The following is a 16,092-nucleotide window of genomic DNA, read 5'->3' as shown; positions in this document are numbered from 1 at the left end:
GCAGACGGGAATTACATCTGGTGCCTACGGCTGGAATAATGTCTCGCTTCGTAACAGAAAAAGCACAAAAAAACACAGGATGGAGAAACCGGGTGTCACAAATTCAGGCTTCTCTTCATTTTTTTAAATACTTTTATGATCTTTTTTTTTGGACCACTTTAAGTGTTGGTACGGTCAAAAAGGGGGAGTGTGGTGCCACTTTTAATCTCAGTTCGTCCTGTCGTAGTTCCTTTCTAAGTCCCCAATGAATTTGCTCGTTTGGGGATGGGGTTTTTGTTAACGGGCGACGTAGATCATCCCAGGTCACAGTCTGTGGCTTTGACCTCGCGGACGGAGGGGTGCGTATGCTGGCTCGCGTATGGTGCCGATTTGACATGCAGGGGCGCCGCCGGGATACAAAGATGTTTACGCTGGCTAGCACGCTTTTTGAAGGCGGCGGCTTTGCTCAGTCTGCCGCCTGTCGTGTTCTATGTATCGGCGATAATTGATGTTTTTGGACTCATACGGGGGAATGGATGGGCACATATGTTTGGTTGTCTGAAAAATGTAATAGGTTTTGCCATTTGGGTCGTTGCTGTGTAGCTTTGTTTTTCTTGAAAGTTGACTGACCCGAAAGGCGGGGAAACGGGAGGTTGGTCGGTAGACGAGCCTATAAAAGGGGGTTCGGGAACAAAGAAGGTAGTCCAACTCCAGAGCTGGCCGGGTCGCTACTCAACGTGGTTACTCCCTGCAGATGAGTCTTGGAACGTGTAATTTTTGGCTTCTGCCCTGCCTGTCGGACAAGTGTTTGAGTTCGTTGTGCTGAAGCGTGTGTGGCTGTGTGGTGCGCGGTGTCGACCTCATCAAGCCTCTAATCGGACCGCTGGACTTCGAGACGCCGTTCTTCGGCCGACAACTCCAGACTACGGACTGCTCTGGACTCGGCACCTACCGGAAAGCTAAGCCTGGTTTTCTAGGACTTGTCTACTACATTCTCTGGCTCTGAAGTACGAATTGTTGAATGTTGGGAAGATTTTTACACAGTGCTACTTTCTGTCGCGACTGTTTTGGGGGATTATCCCATGTGTGTAGAGGTAACGTTCGAGCTCCATCTCGGTTTGCTCTCGTTGTTAGTGTCGGGTTTTCGTCACTGTTTTGTTGGCTTATTCCGGTTTTATGAGCGTCGAGTCTTTTTAGTATTAGTTTCTGGCTCGCAGGGCTCCATAGCTTTGAGCTGGAGTGTGGTTTGTGTTGAGTGCTCTATTGCCGTGTACAGCTTAGTTTTTCACTTTATTAAATCTAATCTTTTGTTTGCTTATCCTCCCTGTGTCATCATCTTTCTCTACTGATTATACACCAGGCGTGGACCTAGCGCTAGTCAATGGTCGAACTTAGCTCTCTTGTTCTTTTCCCGTAATTTCTCGTTTATTCTCAGAGTGGATCATTGAATTATTTTTATTAATTTGAACCCCACTCCGTGACACCGAAACAGATGGGAAAGCACCACAACGTATTAAACTCGTCGAACATTAAATGTTCTTGAATTATACCTCACCCATGCTTGCTACGTGATGAAGCCCAAAGGTTAGTTCAATGCCAATCAATATTAAATGTCTTTAGATGGGCACCTGCTGCCCGATCATGGCCTTTATTGCAAAGCACTGTTCACACATTTGCGAGTCCTGCAGTGCCTTGTGGAATGGTGGGCGATACTTGCTGTTCCGCAAGGCACTGCAAGACAGATCAGGCTCAACTTTTGAATGTCGACGTGCTTACGGAATGCTGCAGCAAACCAATCATTCGCCGAGGGAAAAAGAAAGGACGCTGCATGCCTCCGTGTGCTCATTGCCAGTGTTTTCTGCTCTGCTATGTACCCTGCTTGTGTGCTGTGATTTGCAAGCCAGCGCGGGATATATTTCCTTGATTTGTTTGTCTGTTCAGCTGTGCGAGGTTGTGATTGAAACAACCAAGAAGTATAGACCGCCATTCTTTTCATCAAGCTAAGGCCTCACTCATCCGAACCGGGGACGATGACTGCTGTTGTTTACACGATTTTCGACAGCTATGTGGAGTGGCTTTGTGTTTAAAATTGCAATCCTAAGTGCAAAAAGAAGTTACCGCAGACTATATTGTTAAAGGTTGATTTCAACTGGCAGGCTCTGGCTACAACCACCTTAATATTCATTCAACATTGTTTGCATTTCTACTTACCCGTGATCGCTTCATTTGCCAAACACGTTAGTGGCCGGTCACCTTACCAATGAAACTAATGTGCTGGTGTCTCCGGCGAAGAATTCCCTCAGGGCTACATGCAATGCACAACCCAGTTTGTAGCCGGTTGTGACTGAAAGCTTTCACACTGGGGAAACGTTGTTGTCACAAACGCAGTCAAAGAATGCGATAGGATTGAGGGAACAGGGGGATTGTCCAAGTTGACTGACTGCATGAGCATATGTTTCTATCGCCACCGTGTTTCCTCCACGCAGGCGACGGAGAAAACGATATAGAGACTCCTCGCGCTTGCCAATGCCAAGTTTCTCTAAAACGTCGAAATACGAGACACCCAGCAGCGAAGTGTCGATATTGCCGGAGAGAGCGGCGGGACAACGATCAGCGCAGGATCGCGGCTTCGCCACTCTTATGCGACGGTGTCTTCGGTTTCCGCTCTCTGCAGCTTCCACCGGGACGCTAGCCGTGCCTAATTGTGCTAGCTTTGAGCACCACAGTTCATAGGGTTCACCGCGCCCGAGCGAAAGCTCGCGCAAAAGAACCGGCGAGCAGTCGAGTCGTTTCCAATCGACGGGGTGGCTAAACGCCGGTTGTGTGAATCGGGCTTAACGCCTGAGCCGGCTTGCTCAAAGCAAATCTAACGTTCTTGAATGTCATGTAATAAAAATCTGAGACGTGCTACATTCTATACAAACTTGATAAAAAAAATCAAACACTCACCTTCGGCTGCTACGTCCTCCGTACCGCTTCAAGGCAGAAGCAACATGGCGCTCGACGTTTGGGGTGTTGGGCTGGGGTGTTTTCAGTGTTGCTTACACGCCTAGTCGTGTAAACCGAATCCGAAACACCAATTTTTACTACCCCAAGTAATTTTTTGACGATTTATCACTAGCAGAGCGTGTAAAAATATGCTAACGAGTGAAAATGGGGTGTAAACAGGCGAAATATTACATTTTCGCTAACAGTGTACGCAGTCAGTCGCCGTCGCCCGACGCAGGTCGTTTGGCATTCAGGGCTTTCCGCCCCGGGTTCTTCCGGAAGCTCCTGAAGATACGTTTGAATTTTTATTCTTACTTTCAAGCTTCAGCTCTACATATACAACTGTTTAATGTTATCTCAAAGCATTTGCATTCCAGACAACTCCTCTGTGTATTTAACTGCAATTAAGATAAATAACCTATTGAGTTTAGTATTGCATTTGACGATTGTACTTCAATTTGTCAGGGTAAACCGAAATTATGCGATGATGTCTTCCAGCGCAAACGAGGACAGATATCCGACGAGAAGTTCGAGAATCAGCATCGGTTGCGTGCTAATAAACCATTCTGGTAAATCAGATTTGCGCAACTGTATAATTGTTTTTCACTGACGTCGATACAAATAACGCAACGCGGGAGTATCTTCGAAAGCAATTGATTGATATTTCTCAGTATTTGTTCTCTACTCAAAATACGTTATAGTGAAACAAACTTGAGTAGTATTTCAAATACCTTATGAAGCAGGTATTTAGTAACTTAACTATTTTTATCAAGTATTTTGTCCAACACTGAGTATATCCAACGCATTAGAAGGCAGGGAAGGCAGCCGAATCATATAAGGCAGCACATGCTGTTTGAACGCCGTTAAAGCCGTTAACAAACTAATGCCACGCTGGCTCCTTGCCGATGCAAAAATAGCATCAATGGGTGAAAGGCACATCGTATACCGGCGTTTCAGTTAAGTAACTGGACACTGAATAAAAAATCGGGACAATCGGGACAATATTGAATCTTTCTAGACAATCGACGTAAAATCTGGACAAAAAGTTGCTGACACTGTTATTGGGACACTTTTCAAAATCGGAACATGTCCCGGAAGTCCCAGCTCTACTTAAAACCTCTCGAATTTCGAGAAAGGGCCATTGAACAATATACTCTCGTGCGGTTTAAGATTGAGTGCACGCGTCATTCGTATAGGATCCTCATACGAACTCGCTCGTCCTGTCTCTTGAATCCATCTGGAGTCGCTCTGCTAGTTTTATCCTGTCTAACTATTCTACAAAGAAAAGCAAGCAAGCGTCTTTTCCAGGAAGGGTTATAGGTAATGTGAGCACCAAGGTACCTATGCGAGGAAACGAAAGACAAAGGAAAAAAGTACATGGATGAGATGGATCGGTCGACATTGTGACTCCCACTACTTTACATTTACTGCTATTTAGTTTCATTAGCCAAGTGTCACACCACATATAACTTTTATTCGGATAGGATAGAAGAAGTGGCGCCACTCAGCGCCAACTGGGCACGGTGGCCCGCCGCGACACCCTGGCACACCCTGCTCTCGTGGCCCGCCGCGACACTCCTACCTTTTTACTGCCCAGCTGCACCCCCCTGAGCGCTGCAACTAGGGCGTTTCGCCATCCCCCTTAGTGACGTCACTGGATTGATGGCTAGAATCATCGGACAAGTTAGAAATTTATCTTTATAGAACACAATCATCAGCGAAAAGTCTTATAGATGTGTGACGGAATCAGGAAGGTCGTTAATGTAGGTGAGGAAGATGGAGGTCATGCTCATTAGTGGATACATATTAGGTGCGACCATGGAAGAAGCCTTCAATTCATTTCAAAGCATTAGTATCAAGGTTAAATTTGCTAAGCGTGCAAAAGTAGTGCTTGATGTGACAGGGTATCATATGCCTTAGCAAAGTCAAGATAAGTACCATGAACTGCCGATGACCGGCCTAACAGAAAACAGGTAGTTTTCCCAGTTAATGAAAACAGAATCCATGCTCACAAAGTTTGAAACGCGACTGTCGGGAAACGCAGGCGGTGAAGAGTCAGTGGAAGGTAATGTGAATGTATTATTAAAGATGACACAGCAATCATGAAGTGACACGAAAACAACTGCAGTCAAATTTTAATAGGATGTCTTTTGTGGCGCGGGGGTTAACGACATTTCAAAACTTACGCGGGTTAGTAGATATCAATAAATATAAAAAAAAAGTAAAAAAAAAAAAGTGCGCTTGGCGCAGAAAAGAGCGTGATTGTATTCGGCTGTGGCATACAGACAAGAACACCATCTGTTATTGCAGCGACGAAAGAATAGGTGTTTCTTATTTTGAAGACGTACTTTGACGACATGTTGAACCACGGTGACCGACCCGAACAAGGTAGTCGACGGGGAGGTATATATTTTCTACGATCATATTCTGGGTTTTAAAAGGAGGATTATTTTTTTTTTATGAATCGATTGTTTCCAAAATTGCGGGGAAAGAAAGCAGCGAAATTTTTCATCTCGGCGGTTTTTCGTGGCGGCCGCCATGTTGAATTCTGACGTAGCTGAGTTGAGTTAAAATAGCAAATCACATTTATTTTTCGATTAGGAGGCACTATAATTCAGGTGGTTCGTGCCAATAGTTCTAGTTTTCTCTTGGCTATATTTTTTGTTGTATTTATGCTTAAACTATTTACTTTAGTTTTTCACGCCAAACACAACTACGTTATATTTCAACGTGGCAACCGTCACACGAAAACGGTCAATTGTCTCGAATTAGTTTTTACGTTTTAGAAGGGAGGGGGGAGCTTGACTCCAGAATGAAGTGAAAAAACAGAATGGTTGTTTCGACCCGGCAGTAGAGATAGCGATGAGACAGATTCAGGAGAGGTGGTCAATACAACGTTCAAAGTATTACCTGGTGAGCTAGTAATGCGAGTAGGCTTTTCTACGAGCTGACAGAGGTTAAAGGTAGAACACGTCTCAATGAAGGCGCTAAGCACTCAGATGAACTAGTAGTCACAGTAGGGCAGGATTCGTTCCAAAATATGCCAGGCAAATTGAAGTCCCACAGAGAAAATATTGGGGGCTTAAGAAACGTTTAAAGAAACTTGCCAGGACAATCAAATAAGCTATCACAAAATATGGGCGCATTTTGGGGCGGACGCTAACAAACACACAATATTATGTCTTTGTGGTTTAGACAGATGAACGTACAGGGAAATTCAAGAGGTGAAGGCACGAAAACGTCCTGAGAATTAATGTCATCAGATACAGCAATCGAGATACCACCGCTCGTGCACCCACGGCGAACGTTTCGAACAGTGTAATCTCTCTGACAGGTAAAAATTTACGGCTGTCTACTTTAATGGACAGCCACGCTTTGCAAAATGACGACATCGGTCATTCTGCGAACGTGCGCTAAAAACAACAATATTTCAACGATAAAAAAGAAAGAAAAAAAAAACACTCCTTTCATATCTAGTCACAGATAAATTCTTTTATTTCCAACAGACCAAAAAATACAACAACGTTACGGGGGAACCAAGCATCTTTTGTAGCTGAGTGCCCCCGGAAAAAAATATTTGCAACGAGTACCATTTTATACGTTGGAGACTCAGGTCATCTCGGGGTGCCATACCCTCTTGTCAATGATAGACTGCTGAGTAGGCGAAGACATCGCATCAAAAAGGAACTCTTCACAGCTTCATCACGGCAACGAACTCTTTGGTCTTGTCAATTAGCCTTCGACGGCATCGACGTCAGAAAAGTGAGACCTGAAAAAAAAAAATGTATATATATAAATTTGTTGTTTTATCTCCATAATAGTACAGTGGCGTACGAAATTAGTGTTAAATTAAAAAAAAATATGTTTCTATCCCCCCCCTTTCCCCCCCACCCCAGCCCCTAATATTTTGAGAGAACGTTAAATTAGCCGTGTGCATTCAGGATCGCACGACTGCTAAAACAAAGGCATGCGAGTAAGTGAGTTTGGTGTAACTATAAAGCTGCTGGACTTGACTGCACTTTATGTTTTCGGCAAAATTACATAACAATAGTCTCTTCTTAATAAGGAATATTCTTGGATTACATCCGATTGTGAGCGGTGCCATAGTGGCATGTTAATAAGGTTGAGTTAATTCTTAGGTAGCAAATATGCCTTTTCCTTTCAGCGGCATTCTAAACCTCGAATATAGCCAACTAACTTAAAAAAAAAAAGAATGATGATTTTTTTCTTACATACGTGCACTACAGGATCGATTTTTATTAGTTTTAACGTGTGCTAACAGTCTGAAGTGACTGACATGGGACATTATATTGATTGTACTTAAATTTCGGATAATCGTATTTATCAGCCATTGGCCTGTACAACCTTAACTAGGATGAAAATAAACTCAGTGATCAATCGATCGATAATTGAGAGGGGTGACGAGTGGAATTAAAAAAAAAAGCTTTGCGTGAAAATGATATCGGGTCGATTATTAATGAGAGGACATATTTAATGCAAAATTACCCGCGAGTTACCAGCTAACAATATTTCCCTCTAACACGAGTAACACATCAAAACACAGAATGTTTTTTGGTGGCAAAAATTAAAATTACAGAAGCATGACGAAGTTTTGCTATAAAATAAGTTAAAACGCCTACTATCTAAGAATAATGATAAAAAAAGTTTCTACCGTGCATCCAACAATTGAAAATTTAACTGTTTTTGAAGATGCACACGCAGCTCAGTTCTAGAGAAAAAAAACACACCTAGAATATATAAAGCTTGCAAATTGAGATTCGTATCTCAATAGGACTGAAATACTCCACGAGAAAAAGAAAAGCATTTTAGTGACTCATTAGTCAAATCCACAACACTAGCGTAGAACTGTGTTTGCTAACACATTTCAATACATATTTATATTCACAATTAATGTTTATTAGGGATATGATGAGAGAGAAAAAATAGAAACCAAACCAAACAGCCACACATTACCTCGAAAGAGACAGTCCAAGAAGCTTGGAGAGCTTGTCGGCTGTTGCACTGTTTTTCTTCTTCGCACGGAACTTCGCTGCAAATTCCTGGAGCTTATGAGAGTGAAAAACGGAGTTTTCTCGCTTTCGGAGCATGAATTCACTTGGAAGCATCCACTTGTTTTCGAGACACTCTGAAATTGCCGGCCTTTTTCTGAAAAATAAAACAAAAAAGCGCGAGCAATTTTGGTGATGCTCCTGCCGAATAAAATTAAAACTTGATGTTGAGAAATACGAATGCTCTTCGTTCTGTGTTGTTTCTTTGTTTCCAGCAAAACCGACTCACTTGGTTTTCGCTGGATTGAAACGGGAATTTCGAGCTTATTCATTCACGTTTGCTTCCAGCCAAACCGAATCTATACTTTTCTAGCAGTTCGCTATTCGCTAGAAGAGTCGCGTGTACAAAAAATGTCGAGGCAAAAACTGTGCTAGGGTCTTGTCTCTTTTATAGAACTAGAACGAAACATAACGAATTTATTGTGCTTCATCGCTTCAACACTGACTCTTTTATAAACTTTTTTGTTTGTTTGTTAAATGTATCGATGAATGGAACTGTCTGTCCACAGATGCTGTTAACAGTGACAAGGCGTGTGATTTCCTTGATAACATTTTTAATACTTAAGTGTGTTTCTACTTTTGAAATACTTACGAAGCAGTTTTGGTCTCACGGCTGGCAGTATGTTAAAAATAAAATAAAATAAATAATCAAACAAAAATAAGAATTAACTTATTAAATTATTACGCGATTTCATTTTTTTAAGAGTGCAAGGAGTTGAAACCTTCATTTGCTAGCAATAGGATGACTGATGTATAATTTGGGATTGACAAAGAATTGTAAGAACGGTTAACCTGGCCTGTCTCTCTTCTGCATTAAATTTGGTTAGACCTGGTTTGCGCCTTTTTGCAGCTTGTGAGGCGTCCTATATTGAAACTTGATTTTGGCTTTGTGATATGGAACTTTCATATTTAAAAACGTATTCGCTGGAGGCAGTGCTATACTCCGCGACAACGTTTGTTGGCAATGCAGTGGAAGGTACAGGCACGCGTTCCCTCTCCCATTTTGAGCGCTGAATAAAGCTGTGCGCGGGCTCTCCTCCTCTCCCTGGAAATGCCAAGAAAAGTTGTCGCCGAGTGTAGCAATACCGCCTAGAAGACAAGGCCTGCGCGTTTCCTCCTCTAAACGTCATCACTTGTAGATCGCCTCAGCGCCCCCTAACTAGCCCGAATGAGCACCATCGTCTGCTACATCGCCTGCGACATCGTCTGCTACATCGCTTGCTTCAGTGGTTTGTGTAACAGATAATGAAACAGATGCTCACGGGGTGCCTCAATGAAGGCACCCTACTCACGCCGAGTGTATGTTGCTGTAGCATACGATGAAGTTAGACGTTCATTTGGAGCGGCAAATGCACGAGTGAACATGCCTTACTGCTGTGCGAAAAGCTGCAAAGCCCTTCGCTGGACGCTGACACTGGACGCCATTTTTGAGGGCGTTGTTTATACTCCGTTCACTCTTAAGCGAATAGTGTAGTGAACACCACAAGCACGAGAGTTTGCGGTCGCTGCTTTGAAGCGTTCTTCCTCCAAACGAGCACTCGCGCCAGAAATGCACGTCCATAGCTATGGCACGTCCCAAACTAGGAGTGCGGGCTAGCTCGAGCTTGTAGCTTTGGCTGCATTCTCAGATTAAGTGCACCGTCTCGTGCTCTGCTCGCGCAGACCCACAGCGGCGTTGTCGCGCGTGCAGAAAGATTACAGTTTCCAGGATTCATGCAGGCAGCGACGGTGTAACGAAGCTTAACCGAGATATCAATGTATTTGTATCCATACTTTGTACAAATATGTAAAAGTAGATACATAGCAGAACATGGTATGTCTTTTGCCTTTGTCTGTACCTCACATAAAACGTAACTTTGCTCAATAGTTTACCTAAAACAAAGGTGTTATATCAATTTAGTAAAGAAAGCAAGCCTTCGAAATTAGATACCCACAAAGCTATGCACAATACTGAAAAAAAAAGAAAGAAATTGTACCTAGAGATTTAAAGGCCCGTTCACACACTTGAAACTCTTTAGAACCAAGTGCCTTAAAACCTCTTAAAATCTCTGACGACGAGAGAACACACTGGCACGCTGGCGCCATCTATGGGATGACCCTGGAACTGCATTTTACAAGAGCGAAGGTTTTGCGGTATTTGCGAAATCAAATGTACGTACTACCAATGAGAAACGGTCGTTTATAACGTTGACAAGATTTTTTTTCGAGCCAAGAAAGAATAATGCGCAAAAAAATATAAAGAATATACGGGACCGCCAATGGTTCCACTGCTACTCGATATTTGGCGCCATTGTCTTCTCTCGTCGTAAGAGATTTCAAGAGGTTTCAAGGCACTCGGTCTTAAAGGGCCCTTGAAAAGAAAAATAAATGTTTTTTTTTTTAACAATCTGGTTGGGGACACGCGTGTCAAAAAATCAATTTAAGGCAAAAAAATAATTTTAGAGCAGTATTGACGGCGCAAGACGCTATTTAGTCGGTAGTCACCTCCTTTCCACTTGTTTTCTCTCAGGGAATTTCGGGCGCGTGGAGGAGAGGTGGATCGGCTTCGCCTTCACGTTGAGGGGGAAAGAGGAAATGACCATCTCGTTGAGGTCGAAAGAGCGAATGACCATTCCGTGACGTCATGGACTTTGTGCGCAGAATTTCAAATCAATCTCTCACCGTCAATATTGCTCTAAATTTTTTTTTCGCGCAAAATTTATTTTTTGACACGCCTGTCACAACCAAACTGTAAAAAAAAAAAACATTTTTTTTTTCTTTTATATTTTAGAGGCCCTTTGAGAAGTTGAAAGTGTGTGAACGGGCCAAGAACACTGGCTTAGTTCAAAACTGCCCTAACCGCCAAAACGAAAAGCCATACAGAGCGGAGTTGCTTTTAAACAGCCGTAATCCCTAGTTCCAAATTGCCATAATCGCCAAATAGAAAAACCGTATAGAGCGAAATTACTCTTTAAGCTGTCGTAATCTTTGACCTTGCTGCGGATGGTTTTTCTATTCGTTATTCTTCTTCTTTTAGATTCGTGCTGTATTTGTTGTGTACCACATAGAAGGCCTTGCGTTGTTTGTGGACATGTCAAAATGAAGATTAACAGTATTAAAACGTAAGACAGCCCCCCCCCCCCCCCCCCCCTCCTTACTGTTGTGATCGGACGTCAACAATATCCTGCCCATTCAGTTCTAGTGGTACAGTGCAGTCCACTTATAACGATATTGAGAAAACCGCAAAATCCAATCGTTATAGCCGATTATCGTTATATCTGGATCAAATCAAATCTAAAAAAATAGCGATCAAATCTAAAAAATTTGATCGCTATAAGCGATATATCGTTATATCTGGTATCGTTATAAGTGGATTACACTGTATTTATGTTTTGGTTGCTATTTGTGTTATGTATTTCTGCACGTAGGCGAGGCCTGCTTCGTCACATAAAAAGACAAACAACAACAGCCATGGGAAGCATTTCCAGAAACTTTATGCTCTGGTGCTATCCTTCAGCCATGAGAAGCATTTCCACAAAACTTTATGCTCTGGTGCTATCCTTCACGTTATACGCTGTGGTGCCTGGTATACGAAAATCACGAACTACTGCCAGTTTCCGTTGTCAAGATTTTATGGGGAATGGACTACCCCTTGTTCGAACCCTGCACACATGGTTCAAACCCTGCACTTTTTGCTTCCGAGTCCAGAACAGAACCTCAACACGAGGGAGTCGTCCCAGCGATGCGAGACAAGGTAAAATACAATATTGCGCGTTTGCATTTCGGTCTACGTGAAGGTACGCTAGAAAGTATTGCGTTCGTTTTATTCCAGCAGAAATCAGAAACGAAAACATTTACAATGGACATAGAAGGCACCTGCGCATAAGAAGAATTGCGCGCAGCTTTGTTCATGGTCAAAACTCCCGTGTACTCGTCAGTAAATTTGAACTTCAAAACAAAGCGTTCGAATAGAAAAGACGTCTTATCACATCAAAAAAAATAAAATGGTACTGTAGTGAAGTTATTGCACAGTTTGAAATCGTTGAATACCTTACTCTAAATGTTCAGCCCTATAGTGGTAGAGACGTGTTTTGGGCTCCCTCGAACCACATATATGCGAAGGGGTAAACTAGTTTCTGTAGAGCACTTACTCTGGCGTCCTCTTAAAAAGTTGCATGATGAATCTCGTGGCCTCAGCTGAAGCCTCTTTGTACAACTTGTCGAAATGGTAGCGCACATACATGACGTTGCTTTTTGTATCTTCCTCGTCACTTCCGAGGAATGGTGAGTAGCCACTCAATCTGCAATGAAACGTTGAAGATATGTGCACTGGTCCCCGATTACGCTTCGTTCTTAGATTCCTGAATGCGTAGTCGGTTCAATTGAAGTTCCTAGACAAGAGGTTCCTACAAATAGCGACATTCTTTGAAGGGCTGACTGCGTGACGGTGCAGGTTTTAGGAAGCGAATGGCGGCGCACAGCAGAAGAGTGAACTGTATGACGCCATTTTGTTCCTACGGAATCTGCTTCGTCATTCCTTTAGTTGTCGTTACTTGTAAAAAGAAGCATCAAGAGGCTTCAGGTTCAAACAGTGCGTTTGGCTACTAGGCAATAAAAGGAAGACAGAATGGTACAGCAGATATACTCACAAAATGTAGGTCAAAACACCAACACTCCAGATGTCTGTGGCGTGACAGACTTCATTACCTTTCAGCACCTCCGGAGCTGAAATCAGAGTCAAGCGATCATGAGTAATGCTTAGTGTTGTTTATCCTTGCCTCAAAATTTTACAGCGGAGCTGTTAAGGGCTAGTTTCTCCAGTTCCGTGTCCGTGGACTAATAAATATCGACACAACTTTCCGGACAGCTACCTCCAACTATGAGCGACGGCGGCAACCCGACTTTCGGCTTGCCGGTTGTCTGGTTACCGTCGCCGCTTATAGATGGGGGCACATAGTACAGCTCCGCTGCTCTTCCTTATTCACCAAAGTGGAGAGGCTGAATGTTTTTTTTATTAAGGCGAAAGCCTTATGTGTCTTATTGCTCAGTCGACCTTCAAAGTCCTTCAGCGAAAAGACGTCGGCGACACGAAAGGTACCAAAACGTTTACGTGACCACTCAGTGGATGACTAAGCGAATTAAGATGATGACTCCTCATATTAAGAAGGATGACTCACCACATTGAGAAGGATTACTCAGCACATTAAGAAGGATGACTCAGCACATTAAGAGGGATGACTGAGCGAGTAAATTACGTCCGTCTTTAATGCATCGGCGCTTGGGCTTTCGCCTTCAAGTCGTATTAGGGATAACATACGAGACCCTGTGAATTTTTGTGAATGTTTTTTACACATTAAATACTTGCATTAAATCCTTGCGCTGAATAAATTCGCAAGAAAATTTACAACTACACACAAGGAACATCCCCCAAGCGGCTGTCATAAAAGGACTATGCTCTACATACTCAGTGATTGCTTAAAAACCTAGGGCATGACCTATTATGTTCAAGATTTTTTACTTCGTGATTTCTTCTTCGACGTTATTATTGCCTAATGCCGCGATTTTATTGGTGGCGGAGTCATAATAAAGGCCCGTTCACACACTTGCAACTGAGTAGAATCAACAGAGACAAGACAGGTTTTTAAGCCTCTTGCGACGGCTCAGGACTGGATGTGCTGCTGCGGAGCTGTTCCTTATGGCCCGTTCACACACTTGCGGCCGAGTAGGACCAACAGAGACAATACTGATTTTCAAGTCTCTTGCGACGGCGTAGGACCAGCTCCACAGCAGCGTATCCGGTCCTACGCTGTCGCAAGAAACTTAGAACTGGTCTTGTCTCGGTCGGTCATACTCGGTTGCAAGCATGTCAACGGGCCTTATGCCGTCACAAGAGGCTTAAAAACCGGTCTTGTCTCACTCGGTCCTACTCGGTTGCAAGTGTGTGAACGGGCCTTAAGAGGATTGGGAGTCACCACGCCCTTCGTTTCTTAAGCTGTCAGTGATTGGAGATTAAAGCTCTGTTGAATAGGAAAATAAAGGCAAAACGTACCGAGGTATTCTATGCACGCATTCTTGCCCACATTGACCACCGCCCCTGTTCTTGGTACAAAGCTTGCGGAGCCGAAATCTACAAGCTTGATATTGCAGCTGTTCGCGTCAGTCATCACCACGTTGTCGGGTTGGAGCTCAATATAGCAAATGCCGCGGAAATGCAGGTATTCCAGTCCGTCAAACACCTGAAATTGCAACAACAACAACAAGGAATCGATATTATGGTACAGGATATTGCACGAACTCTCAGAGCACAATAGAATTTATGAACCAGGAATAAACTCTTGTTCCGATGGTCTAATTCCACATAAACAAAATTTCTGCTTCAGTGTAGAGGCGCGAACAGATACTGTCTGTTTTAACATGAGCTACGAATAGCAGATTTTGAACTGAATCAAAATAATGCAAGTATAATTGAAATAAAATTAAATATTAAACGGTTTGTGCAAAACATGTTTTGCCGCTACATTTGCCGAATCCATGGCCGTCGTCTTTCGCATGGAAATCAATATCTTGGTTAACTTCGTTGTTTCGAACGTTTCGGCCGGCCGAAACGTCGAAGATTAAATCGTCCGTTGTTGCTGTTTTCACTAAGGGTTTTTCTTCTCAGTTATATATATATATATATATATATATATATATATATATATATATATATAGTGACAGGACACTACAAAAAATAGTTTTATGCTCTGCAAAAACACCACAAAGCACTACAAAACCATTTTAGAGGGGAATCGGTGGCCGAGTGGGCTAACGCACACCAACTCGGAGCACGTGGAGTGAAAGCTCGCGCTGCAAAACCCAGGGACCCTGGCCTCAATCCCCACCTCTGCCCGTTTCGATCTGGATGAGCATCGTATCGGCGTGCGGTCGTGTATCACTACTGCGTGATGCACGTTAAAGACCTCCGGTTAGCGGTTGTACCGCAGTGGCTAAATTTCTCATCTACAGCTGGGAAGACAAGTCACCCGCTGAGGCAGACTAAGTTTAGGCTGTATAAACATACCCCCACCCCCCTCCCCCCAAGAAAACAACAACAACAACAAAAAACAACAACAACAACAACAACAGCAAAAACAAATAAACAAACAAAAAAACAAAAACATAGTAGACTATGCCACCTTTGATTGCAAAGTCTAGTCTTTATAATCGTCTTATAGATTATAATACGCAAAATACTCTAAATAAATATTTGCCCCCCCCCCCCCACCCTTTTCCCAGGAAAACATACAAACGCAAGCTTTGATATTGGCTCACTGCATTCTTGTAGCAATATAAGTTTACACAACTAATAGCAGAGCTTTAGCTTGAAAATAAATATGTCATATAATAAACCTGTTCATTGCACAATGTTCTAAATCCGAAGTGTTTTTATACCTGCTTGATGATGCCTGCCACCATGTCTTCATTGTAATGGTTACGCAGTGTGAGGTATGTCAGGACATCCATCCCAGAAAGCCTCTCCATTCCGAGAACAAGAAGGTCATCGTGGAGACTTGCTGTTTTGAGAGCAACAATCCTCTCATGGCAAAGACTTTTCATAATTTCATATTCCTTCAGAACGAGGCTTTCAGTGTCGCTGCTTGCCAAGACCGTCTTTAGGGCAAGGTTGCAGGACAATTTCTTCGATGAACCATTCACCACTGCTCCAAAGCGGCCGCTGTAGGGGCAACAGGCGAAAATATTATATTTTGCTCAAAACCAATACTAATTCGTAACTCTAGGGTAATGAAAGCCAAGTTAAGTAATCCCAACCTCGAAAAAAGAAGACGCGAAATGTGGAAATTTCAAATAAATTTCTACGTCTGCAAGCAATCGTATAAATGTACGTCGAAGCATTAACCTATAAAAAAAAGTTAACTAAAGTTTGGAGCTGAACTGAATAAATGTCTGCTCTTTAACGCTAATAATCCCCGGAGAAGGGGAACAAAGAGAACATAGGACAAGCACAAATCTCAAATTTGGAGATTTGTGTTTGTCCTTTTGGGTTCGCCTTGCTCCCCTTCTTCAGGGATTATCTTTA

At 42.9% G+C, this 16,092-nt stretch overlaps 1 protein-coding gene across 2 annotated transcripts in view; it reads right to left on the bottom strand.

The window, feature by feature from the left end:
• Positions 1-6,439: 6,439 nt before the first annotated feature.
• Positions 6,440-16,092, bottom strand: part of LOC8043039 (obscurin) — a 228,802-nt gene continuing 219,149 nt past the window's right edge. For both annotated transcript variants that reach the window (XM_040216617.2, XM_040216616.3), the window contains 6 exons: positions 15,447-15,729; positions 14,065-14,251; positions 12,665-12,740; positions 12,167-12,316; positions 7,942-8,133; positions 6,440-6,736 (listed from right to left, as the gene is read on the bottom strand). In XM_040216617.2, the coding sequence (XP_040072551.1) occupies positions 6,700-6,736; positions 7,942-8,133; positions 12,167-12,316; positions 12,665-12,740; positions 14,065-14,251; positions 15,447-15,729 (925 nt within the window). In that variant the 3' untranslated portion in view covers positions 6,440-6,699. The remainder of the gene's footprint in view (positions 6,737-7,941; positions 8,134-12,166; positions 12,317-12,664; positions 12,741-14,064; positions 14,252-15,446; positions 15,730-16,092) is intronic.

This window comes from Ixodes scapularis, unplaced genomic scaffold (assembly GCF_016920785.2).
Source record: "Ixodes scapularis isolate PalLabHiFi unplaced genomic scaffold, ASM1692078v2 PGA_scaffold9__187_contigs__length_104089568, whole genome shotgun sequence".
Lineage (NCBI taxonomy): Eukaryota > Metazoa > Arthropoda > Arachnida > Ixodida > Ixodidae > Ixodes > Ixodes scapularis.
This window is presented reverse-complemented; position numbering and strand designations above follow the sequence as displayed.